Genomic DNA, 22,070 nt, shown 5'->3' with positions numbered 1-22,070 from the left:
CACCGGGGCTGGAGGCATGGGATGCTTTTATTGGCCATGCTTGGGTTCCAGGCCCACCCCTATCTGAAGAAGGGGTGATGGATGGGCTTCACCTAGCTACGTGGAAAGGGTAGCCCACAGGGGAGAAGGGCCTCTTTCTTTAGAAGAACGATGAGGAAATCTAGGGCTGACAAAACATATCTACTATAACAAATCAGAGTTTAATTACACATTGTGATAACAGCTGAAAGAAGAGAGTAGGATGATGCTCAAGAGGGTTGTACTGAAAGCCTCCTTTACCCTGAAGATCTAGGAGGCCTTTCTGAGGAGTGGCAGGCAAGTGAAGATATGAAGAAGGGGAGCCCTAGCTGGGCAGTGGGGTGTGGTAGCAGAGTGGCCCAGGTGGAGGAGATCACCTGTGCAAAGGCCCTGATGAGGGGGCAGGTTGCCCTGCTCCAAAGGCAGACAATGTGGCCAGAGCATGGTGAGAGGAGTGCAGCAGGAGGTAGCCCCGGGGAGAGGGCCAGGGGGCACTGATCCGGTAGGGACTTGAGGGCACTGACAAGAATGGTGGCTTTATGCTCAGTGGATAGGGCGCCACTGAAGGCTGTCAGGGAAGAGAGCTCAGTGTGGCTGCTAGGGGAATAAGGACTGGAGGGGCCCTGTGGGGGAGTGTGAACAGGACTGAGGCACCAGCTCTATACCCACATCTTTACCTTCCTTCTTGTTTCCTCCTTGAAACTATGACATTCAGGAGCCTTCCATGAAGTAGCCTCCTGTTTGGTGAAGGTGCCAGGGAAGAGAGACAAAGACAGCAAGATGGCTCTGGTATGCTTCCTGCCCCACCCCCATCTGACTTTCCTGGGATGCCCCCTCCCCCCGCTCCAGTCCCATTGCTCCCTGTTTCTCTGCCCAGCTCTTCTCTTCTCCTTGGGACTCATCACCAGCTGGTGTACACTATACTTTACTAGTTCATCTTGTTTTTTTTTTTTTTTTTTTTTTTGTTAGCCTCCCACACTGGAATGCATCCTCCATAAACCAGGGAATTTTTTTTTTTTTAAAGATTTATTAGAGGGAGAGAGAGAGCATACCAGTGGGAGGAGGGACAGAGGGAGAGGGAGAAGCAGACTCTCTTCTGAGCAGGGAGCCAGACGGGGCTTGATCCCAGGACCCTGACCTGAGATCATGACCTGAACCAAAGGCAGATGCTTAACTGACTGAGCCACCCAGGTGCCCCTAAATCAGGGATTTTAGTCTGTTTAATTCACAGCTCTGTTCCCAGCATCTAGACTGAAGTACATCATAGGTGCTCAATAAAGATTTTTAAGCAACTGAATCAATTGTGAGAGGATCTCTTAAAGATGAAGAAAGGCAGTAAATGGGCCTTTTCAGGACATAGTCCCAAACCAGGTATTGCTTTGGGAGACCAGAGAAAGCTGGCACCTGTAGGACTTGGTGAGGGCCAGTAGGGGCCTACTGGACAGGCTAGTGGATGTGAGTGCAAATACACATGCTGTGGGGGAGACTGGCTGGTGGACAGAGCCTGGAGGTGGGATTCACCCAAGCCAGGCCATGCAGGAGGGAGGTCCTGCTCTCAGGCTGCTCCAGTCCCTGGGGTGTCCCAGGGTGGGGCATGGGGAGAGAGTGACAGGACTAATAAGAGGTCTTGCATTTTGGGAGCATACCAGCCCATGACATCCCTCTGGCTGTTCACCTTGCTCTTGACAAACTGGCCTTTCTCTGCTTCTTACACGTGCCATGCTCCTTCCTGCCCCAGGGCTTTTGCACTTGTCTTTTCTGCCAGGAAATTTCTTCTTAGCTACAAAATGGGCATAAATAAAGTTCGAATAAGGTCTGTGTTAATGTATGCACAGCACTGAGCAAGGTGCCTACAACAAATAGGGTTTATTACTGTAGTCATTCAACAAATTTTGTTGAGTCCCTACTACATGCAAGGGATCATTTCAGGCAGTAGAAATACAACAATGAAGTAGCATTCTAGTTTGGGGAGATAGGCGGACCTTTCCCTAGTTCTTCACGTGGTTACCTCTTTTATTTTTTCTTCAGTGCAAAAACATGTTTTTTTGTTTTTTGTTTTTTTAATAGCACAGGGACAAGACCTGTGGGCAGAAAGAATAGTCTTTTTTTTTTTTTATGGTTACCTCTTTCTTGTCATTCACGACTCAGCCCAAATATTGACTCTTCTAAGAGGTCTTCCATGACCATTCAGTCTACTAGCTATCCCTCTATCATCACTTTGGCAGTTTAAGGTACTGGTTGTTACGTAGCAAACACCCCAAAACTTAGTGGTCTAAAAGCTCACTCTGATGGGGAAATAAGGACCAAGGGGCCCAATTTCTCATGATACTGAAATTTTTGAAAATTTAATTTTTGTTTAATTTTTGAAATTTTAATTTTTGTTTAATTTAATTTATACCATGTTATAAGTGAATAGGTATTATATTAGTTTCAGGTGTACAATGTAGCAGTTCAACATTTAGGTACATTATTACCAAGTGATCATCAGGATAAAGGTAGCTACCATCTGTCTAGCTACCATCTGTCACTATGCACCTATGCTGTACGTTGCATCCTTGTGTCCTAATTATCTTATAATGGGAAGTTTGTACCTTTTAACCCCCTTCTTCTATTTCACCCAGCTCCCCAGCCCCCTCCCCTCTGGCAACCACCAGAATGTTTTCTGTATCTATGAATCTGTTTGTGTTTTGTTTTGTTTTTTAGATTTCACATATAAGTGAAATCATACGGTATTTGTCTTTGTCTGACTTATTTCACTGAGCACTATAGCCTCTAGGTGTATCCATGTTGGTGCAAATGAGCCAGATCTCATTCTTTTTTATGGCTAACATTCCACTGTGTGTGTCTATATATAAAATCTCACATACCTTCTTTATCCATTCATCTATTGATAGACACTCAGATTGCTTCCATATCTTGGCTATTGTAAATAACGCTGCAATCAACGTACTGGTGCACACATCTTTTAGAGTGAGTGTTTTTCTTTTCTCCAGCTAAATACCCAGAAGTGGAATTACTGGATTGTATGAGAACTCTGAAATTGTCTGGGCTCAGTAAGGTGGCTCTTGTGCTCTCCTGCTGTAGACAGGAGCAGGGGCTGGAACATCGAAGATGACCCTCATCTTCCACATGGTGCCATCATTCCATGTCTAGCTGGGTTTCCTTGTAGTGTGGTGGCTGGGTTCCAGAAGGAAAAGGCTGCCAGTTGCCTCACGGGCTAGGCCAGGAATTGGCACGTCATCATTTCATGGGATTCTATTGGTCCAAGCAACTGGGAGGACGAGCCCTGGTTCAAGGGCTCTCTGTCCTCTTGGTGGCAGGGGCCAAGAACTTGTGTCATGTCTCACCCACCACACTGCCCATCAGGTTCACTTGTTTTGGTTTTTTCACTATATGGAATTAGTTCATCTATTTCATCATTTTTTCTTCTTTTACCTTGAGATAATGAGAAGTCATAGATTAATTAGACATTGATAAAGGTATTTCCTCTCTCAGGTGGCAGAATGCCTTGCTCTGACTAGGATGTGCCCTTAAGAGTGGATACGAGAGTGGCACCTGTGTGGCGCAGCCAATTACACGTTTGCCTTTGGCTCAGGTTATGGTCTCAGGGTCCTGGGATCAAGTCCCCACATTGGGCTCCCTGCTCAGAGGGGAGCCTGCTTGTCCTCCTCCCTTTGCCCCTCCCCCTACTCTTTCTCTCTCTGTCTCTCCCTCAAATAAATAAATATTTTTTTAATAAAGATTTTAGTTATTTATTCATGAGAGACAGAGAGAGAGAGGCAGAGACACAGGCAGAGGGAGAAGCAGGCTCCATGCAGGGAGCCTGACATGGGACTCGATCCCGGGTCTCCAGGATCATGCCCTTGGCTGAAAACTGTGCTAAACCGCTGAGCCACCTGGGCTGCCCAATAAATAAAATCTTAAAAAAAGAGAGTAGGTACTAGAAACCTTTAAGAGGTATTACTAATGGTGTGATTCCAACTGGAGGCATCAGCACCTCTTCCATCCCATCAGCTCCTACCCCTTCTCCCTCAAGAGAGGGAGAGTACTTTGCAGAGCCTGAAATCTAGTCCTCCCCCAAATGCTGCCCTTTGGGGATTATCCACAGCCTTCCCAAATCTGCACCCCACCCCAAGGGCCCCCGTGGGTTCGCATTTCTCTGGAACCAGTGCTGGGGGCTGGCAACCGGGGACAGGTGCGCGGAAGCTGGTGGGGGTGTGCAGGCAGCCCCTGAGGGTGGCGGTCAGTGTGGTTCTCACCCTGCTGTCTCCAAGGTGGAGAATGTCATCACCCTCCAGAAGTGCCAGGATGTGCTAGAAGCAGAAGGAGAGAAGAAGACCATGATGAAAAAGATGATGGTGTGGGAACCTCGCACGGGTCTGTGGCGTTGGGTGGGTGGAGGTGGGAGTCCCAGTCCACACACTGGTGAGACAAGGCTTGAGGTGGGAGGACTGAGGAGAAGGCAGGATGCTTGGATTTGAGGCTCAGCCCACCTCTGACTGCCCTCCACCTCCCAGAGGGAGCTCAGCAAGCTACTTTCTTTCTTTGACCCTGGCTCTTGTCATCTCATCAGCACCTGAGGTAATGCCTGAGCACCAGCTGGCTTGTTGGGAGGACACCACCCAGTGGTTAGACTGCTGTAGGGCCCTAGGCCCCTGGGAGCAGTCATTATTATTTAATACATTCTTTTCCCAGAAATTCCTCCTGGTGGGAAACATTCAAGAGTTTCCCTCATTGTTTTGCAAAATACATTCACTTCTCAGTCATCCACTGGAATGGTTTGGGCCACTGAAATCCTCAAAATTATATTTAGCTTTGGGTCCCTTAAAGATAAAAGCCTTGCCTTGGATAACTTCATTTCATTGACATTAATTGAGCACCTATTGTATGTAGAGGCTAGATCAAAAGTGAGAAGTAATTAGGTCATTTTTATTTTATTTTTAAAAGATTTTATTTATCTATTTGAGGGAAAGAGAGAGAGAAAGAGAGAGAGAGAGAGAGAGAAAAACCAGCTGGGGGAAGGGAGAGAGAGAGAGAGAGAGAGACAAGCAGACTCCCTACTGAGCATGGAGCCCCATGTGGGGCTCGATCCCAGGACCCTGAGATCATGACCTGAGCCAGTCAGACACTTAACTGACTGAGCCAGCCAGCTGCTCCTTGGATGTTTTTAAAGGAATTCAAGTGGACCCCCTTCAAGAGCCATTCATGGTGTTTTCTGCTTCAGGCCAGTCTCTGGCCTAAGTGTGCCTCCTTACATGAGGCTGCCCAAGCAGTTCTTGCTGGGCCTTGTGTGTAGGGTGCAGCCGGTTGGGGTACGGGATGTTTGTGGTGGCCTTGAACTGGGCTCAGGATGGGAATTGAGCATAGAGCTGACTCTCCCCACAGAGGCCCTGCACGGTTCTGTCCAGGCTGGGGGCTGTCACAGCTTGTGTCCTATGCTGAACAGTGGCCCCCATCCTGGGGGTTTGCATGGCCTCACCCCCCTCATCGGCCCCCTGTGGTCCCCCATCCAGAGGCAGATTGAGGAAGAGCCACTGGATTCCCTCTCCAGCACCGTCCGCTGGCAGGCCATGGAGACCCTGACCCAGCTGAGGTGTCCACAGCCCCTCCCCAACCCCCTGCCCCTTGCCCCCTTCCCTGGGCTCCACCTGCCTCTCCTGGGGCCTGGCCTCTGTACCCCACCCTCTCCTGTGCCTTTGCCTTTCCCCAGGCCCTGTGCTCCACACCCACTTCCCTCCTCCAGGGCCATAGAGCCCCTCCCTCCCCCCCTCCCTCACCGCTGGCCCATCTTTCTCTCTCTGCCAGTCACACCCAGCCCATCCTGGGATGGCAAGAACGGTCAGAGCTGGTGGACACGTGTGTGAAGAGTGTGTTCTCCCTTCCATCGGTGCAGGCCATGCAAGAGAAGGACGAGGCCAAGGCTGAGGCCATACAGGTGAGTCCTCGGGGCTCCCCACTTCCTTAGACTAGGGTGCATTTCTGAGCTCTCAGAGGGGAGAGAAAGAGCCTTCTAGGAGTTGGATGCGAATCTTCACCCTCCTACGCAAGCTCCTGGCCTGAGCAGGCACTTGATAAATATTTGGTGAATGAGTGTATCTTTGGAATAAGGGATTGCTCATTTGGGGTGCTCTGTCCACTCCTGGGTCCTGCCCTGAGCGAGGGATGTGAGCATGTGTTGGCCTGGCCCTCGGAGGTGGCCGGGATTGGGAGGAGGAGGGCTGAGTACCACGTGAGCTGGGGTGAGCGTAGAACCTCAAGGGGCTCATGTAAGCATCTTCCAACCTCTGCAGGGTTGTCCCAGGAGAAGTAGGTAGAGGTGACCTTAGTGTAGGAAGTTGGATCAGTGGGGGAGACTCAGGGAGAGGAGTTTCAGCCAAGAGGGAGGTGCATTCCTTCATCCTTTCATTCAGCAAATACAGTGCCCAGTCCAGAAGTACCAGAGGGTGGGGGATATAGTAGAGGGAAGGCAGCGGGGAGCTAGACATTGTCAAAGAATCATGCGAATAAATGCAAAATTGCAGCAGTGGTAAGGGTTGCAAGCAAGGAGTACTTGGTGCTACAAAGAGCCTAGAATGGATGTCCTGGCCTAGGTGGGGGTCAGGGGTCATGGGGCTGTAGCTGACAGGTTAAAGAAGAGCTAGTTATCTGGGAGGGGGAGTAGCAGAAGGAAGGGCATGCTGGGCAAAGGGAACCGCCTGTACAGTGGCCTGAGGACGGTGAGAACATGGTGACTCCAAGGATGACAAGGGGGCAGCGTGGCCGGAGGCAAGAGTGCTGGGAAGCAAGGCTAGAAAGCAGTGGTGACCAGGCCACCCTTGAGGGCAGCTTGAGGGCTCTGGGTCCTGAGGGACAAGACCCAAAGGCGGCCGGGGAGTGGGGGGGGGACACACGACACTCTGGTCCTGGGAAGCGCAGGCAGCCCTCCTGCAGTTCCAGGCCCGGACAGCAGAGGGCAGTGCTGCACAGCGATGGGCCAGAAGGAGGAGGGAGGTAGTTGGCAGGTGGGGTGGGCGTGGTAGTGGTGGTGTAACCTGGGTGTGCGCAGACCAGGAAGCCTGTACAAAGACAACCTGGGGGACAGACAGACGTGAGGAGCTGGCAGACGGAAAGGAGGCAGGGGACAGAGGGTCTTCCCAGAGGGGCTCAAACCCCCTCTTCAGCCTACAGCTTCCTAAGACAATTCTGGGACTGTGGTGTGGCCAAGGGAAAGGGAACCCAGGGGCGGGAGACGTGGCTCCCTGGAGGGGCCACTGGAAAATCTATTTGGGTCTAGGAGTAGCCATCACAGAACTTCCCAGAGACAATAATAAAAGTGAGGCTGGCCCTCCCGTTTACCTGGCTCCTACAGTTCTAGCTGCATTTCCCACCCATCCTCTCATTTGTTCCTCACCATGTTGTGTGACTTTGGACAAATGTTTTTCTCATTGGAGAGAGAAGTGAGCACGGGAGGGTCAGAGGGAGAGAGAATCCTCAAGCAGACTATGCTAAGCGTGGAGCCCCATGCAGGGCTCGATCCCAGGACCCTGGGATCATGACCTGAGCCGAAACCAGAGTCCGATGCTTAACCGACTGCACACCCAGGTGCCCCCACCAATTTGTTGATAAGGAAACTATAACCCATGGTGAGAGAGAAAAGTGTCCAATATCATACCTTAAGTTAGTCTCTCAGGTGGGGCCAGAAAGCAGTCTGAGTGTCCCTCCTCCCCTGACCCAGAGCAGGGTGCGGGTACGGGGTTGCTGGGGCCAGGTCCGCTCCAGCAGCCCCCTAGCAGCTGGTCCTCCTCCTGCCCACAGAAGCTTTACCAGCAGACCCTGGATGCCCTGCAGACCCTGCTCAACGCCCTCTTTGTTGAGGACCCCACTCCTGCTGGGCTGAAGAGCATCTTGGAGGTGTGGGGGTGGGAGGAGCAAAGGGACAGAGGAGAAAAGAGGAGCGGTGGGGGGCTGGGTCCAGATGGAGCAGTTTGACTTCAGGATGTCATCTTGGGCCAGTGCCCCTCACCCCAGGGTCCCTACTACAGGTCCTGTTCCAAGCTCCACCCCTTGGCTCTCTCCCTGTCCCCCCCTCCCCACCCCCTGCAGTGTTCTGGCTCTAGCTGTCCCTATAGCTTTGCCTTCTCCCTTCTCATCCCTGTCTCTCTTTCTCCTCTATCCTCATGACTCGCCATCTATCATCTCTCTCCTCGCTGACCTTCGTTCTCCCTCTGGTCTTCTGGTCTTAGCCTCAGCTCCTGGACCCCAGGGCTCCCTCTGCCCCAAGAGGAGGAGGAGGCAGAGGAGAAGGAGGAGAGGGCTGTGGACGGTTGCCTTTGTGCCCTGGCAGCTTCCTACTGACCAGTAAAGGCTGACCGGCCCACTCAGGCCGCAGAGGGTGGCCTCCAGCCTGGAGCTCTGAGTCTCCCCCTTGTCCTTGCAGCCCCTGGGGCCCTGGATGAACTCCGGGAAGGCCCATGAGCGAGCACGGGCCGTGAACAGCAATGTCTCTGTGTTGAATCACACACTTCTGACCCTGCCTTTCTTTGTGAGTGGTCCCTGGGAGGGGAGGACACTCTGGGGAGGGAGAGTCTTGTTGGCTCTAAGGGAGCTGGTGCATCTGTCCAGAGATTCCCAGGTGGCCCTTGTCATCTTCAGAGGGCTCTGCTCTCAGGGCCCGACCATCGAGCTCTGTTCACTAATTGCTGTATAAGATTATTGAACTTCTAAGACCCAGTCCCTGAAGTTATGACACAAACAGATGTCCTCGGGGTTCCCGGCGCTGGGACTTCTGCTGGGGAGGCTCATCCTTCGCATCGGGGATCCTGATGAGGAGATTGGCCGGGAGGCTCTGGACGGCATCATCATCCTCTACACCATCCTGGAGCTCCAAAAACGTAAGCCCTTTGGGGTGCCTCTCAGGCAGGGCTTCCGAGCAGGTGCTCAGCCTGGGAATTGACCAGAACCTTGGCAGCAAGGCACAGGTAGATGGAGACCAGCACAGGGTCTGACGGGGTCTGTGGAAGCCGGTGTGAAGCCTCAGTCCCCACAGGACCAGAGGGAGGCTACAAACAGCCCTATTTTGATTTAAGCAGTCCTTGTATCTGATCCCCTCTTCGTCCTTCCAAGTGTTATCTGTGACTCTCATTGTCACATTCCTGTGACGGCACCATGCACACCTAGGCATGATGGCCCCAGTGTGCTGAGAGCAGGGCAAGTCCATGTCATAGTCACCATGCATTCCCAAGGGCTAGCCCTGGGCTGGGCACATGGTGGGTGAATGTTTATTCAATGAATGAACAAAGGACAGGTCCCATGTTAGAATCTGGAGTGGCTACAGCCTGTAGGTGGGAGAAGCACCTCAGATCCTGCTTTAGGGAGCTGGTGGTATGAAATGGGCTGACCCAGGCACTGGCATCGTACCTAGAGGTGTGCAGTCTCAGCAGCTTCCTGCCTCCTTCCTTTCCCCATGGTCCCAACCCTGCCCACGGGCCTTTGGCATGTTGTTTAAGCTTCCCTGGCTCTGGGGGCAGAGTGACCTGGCAATCTGAAATCACATTTAACTGGGTATCCTATATTTTATCTGGTGACCCCAGCCCCACACTGTTAAATTCTCAAGGATGAGGTGGTTTGTGGGGGTCCCCTGAGTGTAGGCAGCAGCAAAGCTAGGCTTTGAACTTGGGTCTATCGATTCCAGGTCTCAAGCTTCTTTCCTTTACAAATGACCCACACACTTGGTCCATATGGTCCCTCTGCTTCAACAGCCCTTCCTTGTGTTGATGCCCTGCGTACTCTGGGGGGAATCCAGGGAGGACCCAGGCCAGGCTGCAGTAAGGCTTTAGGAAATGAGCCTGAAATAGGTTTCCTTCAACAGAAAATATGAAGCCACCATGTTCCAGATCTATGCTAATTACTGAAAACACTGCAATGAAGTTAAATAACCCTCCCTGTTGGGTTTACCTTCTTGTTGTCAAGAGACAGTGAACAAAATAAACAAGTAATACATATAGTGAAGTCAGATAATGATGAGCACTAAAGAACACAAATCAGAAAAAGAGGCTTGGGACTACCAGGGTAGGGACATTGCAGTTTAAAAGAGGTATCACCACACACCCACCAGAACAGTGAGAATCAAGCTGACAGCTCACTGATGGGACATGAAGCCTCTGGAACTCTCCTGCATTGCTGGTGGGCATATAATTGGGCCCGCCTGCAGCCTCCAAAACCGTTTGGCAGCATCTCCTGAGGCCGGACCTATGCCTACCTTAGGACCCCACAAATACACTCCTGACCGTGTACCTAACAAATGTGTGCATACATTTCCTGAAAGGCATGGGCAAGACATACCAGAATGTTCTTAGCAGCACCGATAGCTTTTTAAAAATGACCCAAATGTCCATCAGAAATAGAGAGGGCAGCCCGGGTGGGTCAGCGGTTTAGTGCTGCCTTCAGCCCTGGGCGTGATCCTGGAGACCCGGGATCAAGTCCCACATGGGGCTCCCTGCATGGAGCCTGCTTCTCCCTCTGCCTGGGTCTCTGCCTCTCTCTCTCTGTGTCTCTCATGAGTAAATCAATAAAGTCTTAAAAAAAAAAAAAGAAAAGAAATAAGAGAGAAATAAATGGTAGTGTATTCACACCACAGAAAATGATGCAGCACCACGTACCAATGAGCTAACATGACTTGCGACAGCATGGATAAATCTTACCCGCAGGATGTTGAGGGAGAGCCAGGCACACAGGAGAACATACTACGTTAAGTCCAATAGCAAGAAATCTAACCTGTGGGTTTAGGGGTCAGAATGGTAGTCGCTCCGGGAGGGGGAGGGGGGAGGGGACTAAAGAGAACAAAGAGGAGCTTCTAGGGTACCCATTACGTTCTGCTTCCTGACCTGGGTGCTGGCTACCTGGATGTGTTCTCTATGTAAAAATTTGTCAAGCTGGTTTTCTAGGATTTGTGTCCTACCTCCATGTTTAACAAAAAGTCAAAAAAAAAAAAATAGAGTGGTTGGGCCTCACTGAGGCTTCTTTCTTGCAGGAACCAGAGATAAGGAAGAGACCAATAAGGAGGAGCTGTATGAGAGCAACAAGCGATTCCTGGGGCCCTACAACCCTGTCAGCCCATGCCAGAACATTCTGCGTGTGATCGCGGTGACTGCCGGCTGCCCACCAGCTCTGGGCCTTCCTGGGAATGGGGAGGGCCCACCCCTGGGAATGGGGAGGGCCCACCCCAATCTCTTCTTCCCACTTCCATCTTTCCAGGCTCATGTCCCCTTTAAGGAAGCTTTCCCCAACCACATGGGCCCACCCCGCGTGCCCCTTCTTCCTCTGCTCTGTGCCCAGAAGCACATTATCCCACTCTGGGGGCAGGATGCATGTCTCCCCTTCTTCTGTAGCTCCTCCCCACCGTGTTGGACACCCACAGAGGAGTATACATGCCTGGCCCTGCCGACTTCTGTGTGGATCTGGTGGTGGCTGTGTGTGTGTGTGTGTGTGTGTGTGTGTGTGTGTGTGTGTGTGTGTATGGCTCCCTTAGGGTACGTCCAGGTGTCAGTATCTCTGTGCTTTTGTTTCAGGAATTCGGAGACTTCCTGGGACCCCAGCAGGTAAAGGACCTGTTGCTCGCAGCCCTGGAAGGCTTGAAAGGCAGCTCAGAGACCCGGGGGAAGGACTCTGGGGAGATGATGCAGCTGGCCTCGGAGGTCACGCTCAGCTCCGTGCTGGAATGGTACCGCCACAGGGTGCTGGAGGTGGTAAGGCTCCCTGGGGGCAGGGGCTGAGCAGGAGACCGCGGGGCCTGCTCATCCCTTGGGACCTGCCGTCTGGCAGTGGCAGGGTGGGAGGAACTGGAACCCCTAGGCGCGAGGGCAAGGCAGGGGTGGTGTGGCTGAGTTCTAGGTGCCCCCCTTGCGGGTGAGAAAGAACTCACTGATCTGGTGGGGGTGGGGAGGGCAGTGAGGACAACTGGCTCTCCCAGGGAAGGAGCAGGTGCGCTGCTCCCCCCCTCCCCTTCTCTCTCCTGGTGCCCTCCTCTCTCTCTCTTTTTTCTCTCCCCTCCCTGGCCTCTCTATCCTGTCACCCCCACCCCCTTTCTCCTCCTGTCTCCCTACTCTCCCCTTGCCTGCCTTGACCTTCCAACCGGACATCTGCCTGCTGCTCACGACTGCTCTGGCTCTGCCCCAGATCCCAGAAATCATGCAGGGCATCTATGTGCAGCTGAGCCACATCCAGGAGCCACGGGCCCGTGAGGTGGCCCTGCTGCCCGTCTCCCTCCTGGCCAGCTCCTTCATGACCGAGGTGGTTGTGGCCCTGCTCACATGCCCTCTACCACTGGACAGGTACCAACTGGGGGGCTCCTGCCACCACACCTTAGAGGGTTAGAGCAGCCCCCATCCTGGGCTGGGTACCTGTCCTTCCACTCAGGGAAGGCCTTGCCTTCCCAGCTGACCCCTTTTCTATGTGGTCTGTGGTGCTTATGACAATTGTGGAGCACTTTTGAGGCACTGTGGAGAGCAGTAACATCTCTCCTTAGTACAATGATCCCACTTTACAGATGGGGAAACTGAGGGGCAGTTCCTTGTCCTCGGGCCCCAGTGAGCAAGCAACAGGATGAGGACCCAAACTGAGATTTGACCAACTCCAAGCCCAGCGCTCTAAGGATGCCATAGAAAGGAGGCCTGAGTGTTGGTGCTGACTGCCTCTAGCTGCTGTGTGGTATTGGGTAGTTTACTTGCTCTCCCCGGGCTTCAGTGTTCCCCCATAGGCAAAAGTGGGACATGCTCCCTGCATGACTCCCACTCCTGATGGTTGGTTGTGACAGGTAAGGTCACCAGCTGAGCCGGGTGCCTGCCCAGCCTGGACTGTGCAGTAGGATGCTCCCTCTCTCTGCCTTCAGGGAGCTCATGGTCTGATGGGCAGAAGGGACTGGACCAGAGAGATCAGACTGACTGCTCCAACCTCCCAGTCCAGGAAACACTCGCACACCTTTGAATGAACAGAACGAGGCAGGAAGCCTGTGACCCACACTTTAAGATCGTTGTATGATAGTGCATGCAGAATTGTGCCGATCTGTGGGGTGAGGTCTGCTTCTAGTAGGGATGATTGGTGTCATTCCTAGAGACCAGGGAGATCAGGTGGGAAGGTGAGGGCCTGGGTGACATGTCCCCGACCTCCCACCTGGAAGATTTTCACCTCTTCTGGCCACACTACCCCCCCCTCACCTCCCCAAGGGTTTCTTCTTGGGATCACCAATCCTTCAGACTCACAAGACTGGCAGGACCACACTTGACACTCAGGATATAGGACAGATATAGGACACTCAGGGACTCCTCCTCCCAGGAGTCCTCGCAGCAGCCTGTGCAGCAGGCCAGACAGAGCCGGGACAGAATGTAAGGACGCTTGGCGCTCAGGTGCCTTGCCGGTGCTTGCATGAGCCCCAGAGAGACTGGCTCCTTCCATCTTGTACCCTGAATGGCTCACATGCCTCACCCTAGTCTTTCCTCTGGGCTTATGAACTGGACTCTTGGGCCTCCCCGGTAAAAAGGTAGGAGCTGCCCTGGCTGAAATGGTTCATAAGAACTGCTACCTCTTACAAAAGGTCTCCAGACTTTGCCTCTGGGGTCTCCACAGGGATGAGAGGAGTCCCAAGAGTCACTGCACCCTGGGAAGCTCAATGCTCAGTGTCCTCATGGGTTCTCATAGTTAATTTATAGTTCCTCCCAGCCCAGATGCAATTTACCACTTGGGTCATTTTTACCATAAGCAATGTTGCCTAGCAACATAGTTGACATACTATCTTTATCGGGTTTCCAGGGAAACAGAGCTAGGAAGTTAATGGGAGGTTTAAATGCTCATGCAGAGGGGAACAGGGCTCTGTTAACCCTTTAGTGCACCCCAGGCCTGTCAGTGCTTTCAGCTCTCCACAATAGATAGGAGCGCCCACGGGCTGGGTGCCGGCTGGCCCGGAGGCTTTCCCTTGCCTTGTGAGGGGACTGGAGCAGGGACTCCTTGATACTATGCGACAAACGGAAGGTCCAGGCCCCAAGGGACCTCCTGGCACAGAGGAACGACCTCAGGCTCTGAAGGCACCGGACCTGGTCACTTCCTGACTGTAGCTCATTAGCTGTGATGTCATAGACTAATGATCTCACCTCTCTGAGCCTTAACTCTCCATCTGTAAAATTGGAATGACAACCACCTTGAGGGTCTTTTGAGAATCCGGTGAACTGGAGTATCTTGCCTGTCTTGTTCATATCTATATGCCTAGAGCCTTGCCTAGTGCCTGGTGTACAGCAGATGCTCCATATTTATTGAATAGATTGTGTATAAAGCACCTGGCCTGATACATGGGAAACAGGGTTTTCAATCATTGCTTGCTGCCTGCCTCTTAAAGAGTGTGTTTTCTGGGCCATTCCTCACTGTCACACCCATGGATGCCATATTGATGGCATCTTCCCTTCTCCTTCCCCAAACCACTGGGAGGCAGGGTGGGCCCAGCGCCCCGGTCCCCAATCATCATCTCCACCCCTGACCTCCCAGTAATGGTGCAGAGATGTGGAGGCAGCTGATACTGCGCAAGCCCAGCTGTGACGTCCGAGATCTCCTGGACCTACTCCTGACCAGTCTGAAGGAGAAACCCTTCACCAAGAAGGGCCGGGCCTCCATCGTGCCCCTAGCGGTGAGGACCTGCCTGGCCTACCCTGTGCTCCCCACTCCTCCCCTCCTGCGAGCTCAGTGCACCCAGCTTCTGGTGCCCGGCTCTGCCAGGAGCTAGTTGTGTAGCTTGGGCACCTCTGTGTCCAGGCTCTGTTCGTGACCCCCTGGACGGCACCGTGCTGCTGCCTACGGGGATGGCAGTGGCCTGGGAGGAGGGCTCCCAGACCTGGGTCTGAGAACTGGCATGACTATGTTACTAGTTGGGGACCTGAGCAAGTCACTTTGCCTCACTGAAGCTCAGTCCCTGCATCTGTAAATGGAAATGATAATGAGGAAATTTGCCTCATGTGCTGGTTGTGAAGATAAAATGAGGTAACTCATTCATTCATTTAGTGACCTAAAATTTTTACGTGCTCATCACCAGGCTCCAAGCTCAGTCCTGGGAACACAGAGGGAAAGGGGTCTCTGACTGTAGGAAGGTAGCTGGGTGGAGGGACAGATTTCTTTCTGCCTCTGTCATTGTAGCTCTGGTCCTAGCCAGCTGGATAATACCCCTGCTCCTCTCCCTGCTTCCACTCCAGGCCCTTCAATCTGTACTGCAGCCAAAAAATCTTTGAAAATGTGCATCTGCTCTTCTCAATCCCCTCAATGGCTTCCCATTGCCCTTGAAAATAACACAGTATTCCTACCTGTGTTGCAAGGCCCTGTGCCCTTCTCCGGCCTTAACCACACTCCATGGTCCCTCTTACGTGCATGGCTCCAGCCTTGTTCTATTTTCTAAAAAATTATTTATTTATTTATTTATTTATTTATTTATTTATTTATCTATTCATTCATTCATTCATTCATTCATTCATGAGAGACAGAGAGAGGCAGAGACACAGGCAGAGGGAGAAACAGTCTCCCTGCAGGGAGCCTGATGCAGGACTCAATCCCAGGACCCCAGGATCACAACCTAAGCCAAAGGCAGACGCTCAACCACTGAGCCACCTAGGCGTCCCTCCAGCCTTGTTCTTTGTCAGAAATTCATACATAGTATGCTATTTCTGTTACAGGGCCTTTGCACATGCTGTTCCCTCTCCTGAACAGCTCTCTACTAACCTAACTTCTACTCATGCCTTAGCTCTCAACTGAAGCATCACCTCCTCAAGAAAGCCCTCCCTTATCTCCCTGACATGATCATATCTGTGCATATTACACTTTGCTTCACATACATTATCTTGGAGGAGTTGGCCCCAGTTGTGATTTGATTTGACAGTAATGTGTGGGGTTTTTGAGTAATCTGTGAGATTCATGAATTCAGTGCCTGGACCTGTTTTACTCACCATGCTATCCCCAATACCTAATGTGTACCTGGCAGATAGAGATGCTCAATTTTTTTTTTTTTGTTGGACTGATTTATTTATTCAACAACATTAATTGAGCACTGACTATGTACCAGGCACACTCATGAATTCTGGAGATTAGCAAAAAGTAAGACATTCGGGGGGAGGAAAGTGAAGGAGGTATGGGTGGTATTACCCCTTTACAGAGGGGGACGCTGTTGCTTAGTCACAATCGTAGGTCCTAGCCAAGGTCACAGAGCTGGTGAATGGTAGCACCATGGCTCAAGCCCAGATCACCTACCTCTGAATCCTGTGCTTCACCATGGTCTCTGAGCCTGTGTTATGAATGAGGAAGATGCAGGATATGAGGCAGTTGGTGTCTGAAAGCCTGGGTTCCAGTCCTAGCTCTACTCCCAAGGGCTAGGTGACCACAGATAAGTGCCTTCACTCCTCTGAGCATGTCCCCTCAGCTGAACAATGGGATCAAGACTCTACCTCACAAGAGATATGAGAGGAGCCCTCCACCGCATTCTTTCAGGGCTCTGTCAACACCACAAAGAGGCAGGCTGTTGTTCTGGTGTGGGGCTCACCAGTAAAGCCAGGAGTTGGGGTGTGGTGGGGGGTGTAGAGATCTGGGCTCTACTAATTTGAGCCAGAGAAGAACAAAGACCTAGGTCCGACCTGCTAGAGAAGCAGTCCAGGCCCCCCCCCCAGGAGCCTCCTGCCAGCCTCCCCTCTGTCCACAGGCAGCCAGCGGCCTGTGTGAGCTCCTGTCGGTCAACAGCTGCGTGAGCCGTGTGAGGCGCATCTACCCCCAGCTTCTCATGGCCCTGCTCATTCAGGTCCATTATCACATCGGCCTCAACCTGCCAGGCCGCATGGCTTTCCGCAAGGATACCAAGAAGGACACTCAGCCTTCTGTCTTCGTCCCCGTGCGGTATGTCCTGTTGTCCCTGGCTGGGGAAGGGCCACCTAGCAAGGCCCTTCCTAAAGTCTTTCGGGCAATCCATCAGTAGAAATTAGCTTTGGGACTAAAAGAGGAAACAGAAGCACACTTTCAAGAGAGCCGATAATTTGCTCAACAGCTGTTTGGGAGCACCTGCGGTGTTGCGTGTGTCAGATCTGCCTGGTGCTGGATGGGAGCAAAGAATCAGCCTTCCCCCAAGGAGCTCACAATTTCATATTTCCTCCTCCCTCCCTAGAGATATTATTTGTGTTAGATTTGTATCCAAGGCCCACTATTTTATTTTATTATTTTTATTTTATTTTTTAAGTGGACTCCACACAGGGCTTGAACTCAGCCCTGAGATCATGACCTGAGCTGAGATTAATAGTTGAACACTTAACTGACTGAGCCACCCAGGCACCCCTTGCCGTTTTATTTTCAATTATTAACCAGTACGTAATAGATGTACATGGGTAAAAATCTCAAAAGACATTAAAAGTGAGTCTCCTTTCCTCTCCTTACTCACTGAGCCTCCTCCAGAAGAGCCAGGTTCTTTCATACCCTTCTATAAGTGGTTTATGTAAAGATAAGCACACATTTATATTTTTATTTTTACACCAATAGTAGTGTAATTTGCAGTTATGCACTCTTGCTTTCAGCTTATACTATATCATAGGAGAACATACACATAGAGCTGCCTCATTATTTTTAACATCCACATAATATTCCAATATACCATCTTTTATTTAACCAGGATCCTCTTGGTTTAGGTACTTTGCAGCCCTTTGCCATTATGGATAATACTGCAATGAGTTAATTGATATGTCTTTATGCACACATGTGCTTGTACATGTAGGACAAGTTCCTGAAAGTAGAATGGGCACATCAATGTGCTTCTGCATTTCAATCTCAAGCTGAGACAGGGATATGTAGCAGAAAGTGCTCTTGACCAGTGAGTGATGAAGGGGAAAATGGAGTACCCCCTAAAGCATCCAGTTTGCCACATGCCCCTCTGCCCCCCAGAGGTCACTGCATCCTGTGAGAATGGCTGTCTCCTACACCTTTGCCAGCATGAGGGAACAGAGGGTGTTTATATCTTTGCTGATCTGAAAGTTGAAAAAAGAAATGCTGTCATTTTAGTTTGCATTTCTCTTATTATGAGTGAAGTTGAGGTTGAAATGTCATTTCTGTTTCCTTTTTTTTTTTTTAAGATTTTATTTTTTTGAGAGAGAGGGAGAGAGAGAGAGAGAGAGAGAGCATGCATGTACATGAGTGGTAGCAGGGAGGGGCAGAGGGAGATGGAGAGAATCCCAAGCAGACTCCCCGCTGAGCACAGAGCCCAGTGCGGGGCTCCACCTCAGGGCCCTGAGATCATGACCTGAGCCAAACCAAGAGTAGGTCCCTTAACCAGCTGAGCCACCCAGTGCCACTGTGTTTCCTTTTCTATGAGCATTGTTTGCCCGATTTTATATAGGACTATTGGGAATTTTTCTTGTTAATTTTTAAAATTTTTTTTTTTTTTTATGATAGTCACAGAGAGAGTAAGAGAGAGAGGCAGAGACATAGGCAGAGGGGGAAGCAGGCTCCATGCATCGGGAGCCCGATGTGGGACTCGATCCCGGGTCTCCAGGATCGCGCCCTGGGCCAAAGGCAGGCGCCAAACCGCTGCGCCACCCAGGGATCCCCTTTCTTGTTAATTTTTAAGATTTTATTTACTTATTCACGAGAGACACAGAGAGCAAGGCAGAGGGAGAAGCAGGCTCCCTGCATGGAAACTCGATGCAGGACTCAATCCCAGGACCCTGGGATCACATCCTAAGCCAAAGGCAGATACTCAACCACTGAGCCACTTAAGAGTCCCTTCTTGTTAATTAGTAAGAGCATTTTATATATTAAGGACATTAACTCTTTGTTACTTGTATTCCAGTTTGTCACTTAACTGGTAACTATTTTCTGATCTTTGGCCGCTCAGAAGGTTTAAATTTGTATGTAGTTGAGTTTAGCAGTCTTTCCTTCTTTGGCTTTTTTTTTTCTTTCAGAGATTTTATTTATTTATTCATGAGAGACACACAGAGAGAGAGAGAGAGGCAGAGACACAGGCAGAGGAGAAGCAGGCTCCATGCAGGGAGCCCGATGCGGGACTCGATTCTAGGTCTCCAGGATCAGGCCCTGGGCCGAAGGCGGTGCTAAACCGCTGAGCCACTTGGGCTGCCCCCTTCTTTGGCTTCTGTTGTGTGCTGTGCTCAGAGAGGTACACTTTGAGGCACTGAGGGCAAGCAGTTGCATAGCTGGGCTTAAGGTCAGAACATCTTGGGTTTGAGTGCTGGTCCCATCATTTATTTAAGCTTTGTATGTTGGCTAAACCACTTTAACGTCTTGGCAGCTTGGTGTTCTTGCCCATGAGATGGGGTAAGTGATTCCTGCCCCAGAGTTCTTTTTTGTTTTGTTTTTTAAGATTTTATTTGTTTATTCATGAGAGAGACAGAGAGAGGCAGAGACACAGGCAGAGGGAGAAGCAGGCTCCCTGTGGGACTTGATCCCAGGACACCGGGATAATGCCCTGAGCCTAAGGCAGATGCTCAACCACTGAGCCACCCAGGCATCCCCCCACAGGTGTGTTGTAAGGACCGAATAGGACCCCGCATCACAGCGGGACACCACGTGCCAAGGCTGCAGCACCAAGTCTGAGCACCTGGCACTCGGGAGGGTGGCACCCTTGGCTCAGAGAGCTGGTGGGTTCGGGGAGAGTAGAGAAGGTGCTAGAGGAGGAGCAAGAGGAACACGAGGTGGCAAAGTCCTTGACGGTTGAGGGATAAAGGGCGTGATCTTTCTGCTCCCAAGACCCCCTGAGCTAGGCCTGGATGAGGGAGCTGGAGAGAGCCCAGTGTCCACCTGTGCAGTGCAGCTTCTGTACCCTGCGGCAGCCTCGGGCTTTGGTGCAGCAATGTGTTGGGTCGTTGACCCCCCCATCCCGCAACAAGAGGACCGGGCAACACTTGCTCCACTTTGCTGGGAAAAGCTGGGGAACTTCTAGGAAGGTGGAGCTCGCAGAGTGGGCGTTTGAGGGATCTAAAGGACCTGCACCACCACCCACAGCCTTCTTCCCGGCAGTGTCACCTCTGCCTTCTTACAAAGCAGCACAGACCTTATTTGGGGTCTTTGGGAGTGGGTGGGGAGGAAGGAAGATGGGTAGAGTCATTTTTGTAAAAATTTGGAGCCTGATCAAGGAAACGGGGGAAGAGAGCAGTGACCTATGATGTGGCTCTGTGTCCAAAAGCGTTGGCCTGATTCTGAGTTCCCCACCTGGTACAAACTGGGGCCTGGGTGAAAGCTGCGACTGTCTGAAACCCTGAAGTCACTTCCTTCCCTGTGGAGTTCCTGAGCTCAGAGCTGTCCCCATGGCAGGCAGAGAGCAGGTGACCAGCTGCTCCTAGAGATGGGGACACACTCGGAGGGGAGGGTGGTCGAGTCACGGAGGAGAACATATGTAGGAGGCTCATTTGGTCTTGGTTAAAGGTGCTGGTGTTTGACTGGAAGGTCGAATCTTCCTCCTCCAAATGAAAATGCATAAGTCTCTGCTTTGCTGTTCAGCCAGTGCTTGGAGTTTTGGGGGTGAGGGAAGAAGGTGGGGGAAGGGAGGGCCGGGGAGGGCAAGCCCCAGGCTCTTAGGTTGGGCAACACTTGGAGCCTGCCCCCCTCTCTCCTTTCCTGTGTTTTGTGTGTGTGTGTGTGTGTGTGTGTGTGTGTGTGTGTGTGTGTGACTTTGCTGGTTCAGGACTGTAACTGACAGCACACGTCTCAAAGAATCAGCGCAAAGCTTGCATGGTTCTGAAAGCCCTGGTCTCAGTAGAAGCTTGAATTTTCACACTGGATCAGTAGTCATTACAAAACCCAAGACATGAAAATTAAAAGCAAATTCCTGAACATCACCTGATCTCTAAAATGCTTTGATGCTTTGTCTTGAATCACGAGAACCACCAACTCTCAGTATCTCCTGAGGCACGTCCATACATTATAAACTCTTTAAACGAGGGCTTACATTTCTAGAAAACTTTGTTTAAATGTAAGCTTCATTTCACACATTGCCCAGTTTTTAAAATATTTTATTTATTTATTCATGAAAAACACACAGAGAGAGGCAGAGACATAGGCAGAAGGAGAAGCAGGCTTCCTGCAGGCAGCCTGATGCGGGACTTGATCCCAGGACCCCGGGATCATGACCTGAGCCAAAGGCAGCCGCTCAACCACTGAGCCACCCAGGCACCCCTGTCCATTTTCATTTTATTTTATTTTTTTAAAATATTTTTATTTATTTATTCATGAAAGACACACACACACGCACACACGCACACACACACACACACACACACACAGAGGCAGAGACATAGGCAGAGGGAGGAGCAGGCTCCATGCAGGGAGCCCGATATCGGACTCCATCCTAGGACTCCAGGATCATGCCCTGAGCTGAAGGCAGGTGCTAAACCACTGAGCCACCCAGGGATCCCCCCTTTTCATTTTAATAAAGGGATACACACACACACACACACACACACACACCTGTGGACACCCGGCACTGTGCCGAGAACACAGCAGGGCATCAGCTGGTAGCTGTCCCCCCTTCTTGCTCCTTCACAGCAAGGCTGCTCAAGCTGACCCGAAGCTCCTGGTTTCCAGCCTCATGAATCCATGGGTTGTGAAAGCTCCCCCTACCTCCCACCTACACTGCCCCCAGGGTTGCTGTTGTGTATCCAGGTTGGGGGATCCCTCCTTAAGTGCCCTGAGAGGGTAAAGGACTCAGGCCACTTGTGTACAAGTGAGTGGGAGTGGGGAGGCTGCCGTGTCAGGAGCATGAAGGGGAGAGGATGGGAGAAAGAGGCAGGCCCAGGGGCTGGGGGGCTGCTGGGGACACCTGGCTCTGACCCCTCCCTCCAGGGAAGAGGCTCAGAAGAAAAGGGAGGGTAAAGTACCATTTGGGGGAATTTTGCTTCTGTTTACTCTCTTTCTCAAAGCTAATGAGTTTTAAAAACTTATTAAAAAGCCGCTTTTTGCGGGTACACTGGTGACTACTACCTAATGATCAGCAAGGCCCAGAGAAACTTGTGTGGCCAGATGGGAGCTGATGATGGGAGAGGCTGGGTGGAGGGAGGCCCGGCCCA

General features: G+C 51.4%; 1 protein-coding gene across 2 annotated transcripts in view; it reads left to right on the top strand.

Moving 5' to 3' along the window:
- Nucleotides 1-22,070, top strand: part of MROH7 (maestro heat like repeat family member 7) — a 54,566-nt gene that overhangs the window by 16,948 nt on the left and 15,548 nt on the right. Inside the window, exons 4-15 of one of the 2 annotated variants that reach the window (XM_026007011.2) lie at nt 734-807; nt 4,293-4,376; nt 5,532-5,611; nt 5,824-5,953; nt 7,813-7,908; nt 8,435-8,539; nt 8,753-8,888; nt 11,027-11,139; nt 11,565-11,741; nt 12,172-12,326; nt 14,527-14,665; nt 16,715-16,905. In XM_026007011.2, coding sequence (XP_025862796.2) covers nt 734-807; nt 4,293-4,376; nt 5,532-5,611; nt 5,824-5,953; nt 7,813-7,908; nt 8,435-8,539; nt 8,753-8,888; nt 11,027-11,139; nt 11,565-11,741; nt 12,172-12,326; nt 14,527-14,665; nt 16,715-16,905 — 1,480 coding nt within the window. The remainder of the gene's footprint in view (nt 1-733; nt 808-4,292; nt 4,377-5,531; nt 5,612-5,823; nt 5,954-7,812; nt 7,909-8,434; nt 8,540-8,752; nt 8,889-11,026; nt 11,140-11,564; nt 11,742-12,171; nt 12,327-14,526; nt 14,666-16,714; nt 16,906-22,070) is intronic. The other variant, XM_072730835.1, reaches the window with a different exon arrangement.

Source organism: Vulpes vulpes, chromosome 12 (assembly GCF_048418805.1).
Source record: "Vulpes vulpes isolate BD-2025 chromosome 12, VulVul3, whole genome shotgun sequence".
Taxonomy (NCBI): domain Eukaryota; kingdom Metazoa; phylum Chordata; class Mammalia; order Carnivora; family Canidae; genus Vulpes; species Vulpes vulpes.
The sequence above is the reverse complement of the archived record's forward strand: the minus strand, read 5'-3'. Positions and strand labels throughout refer to the sequence as shown.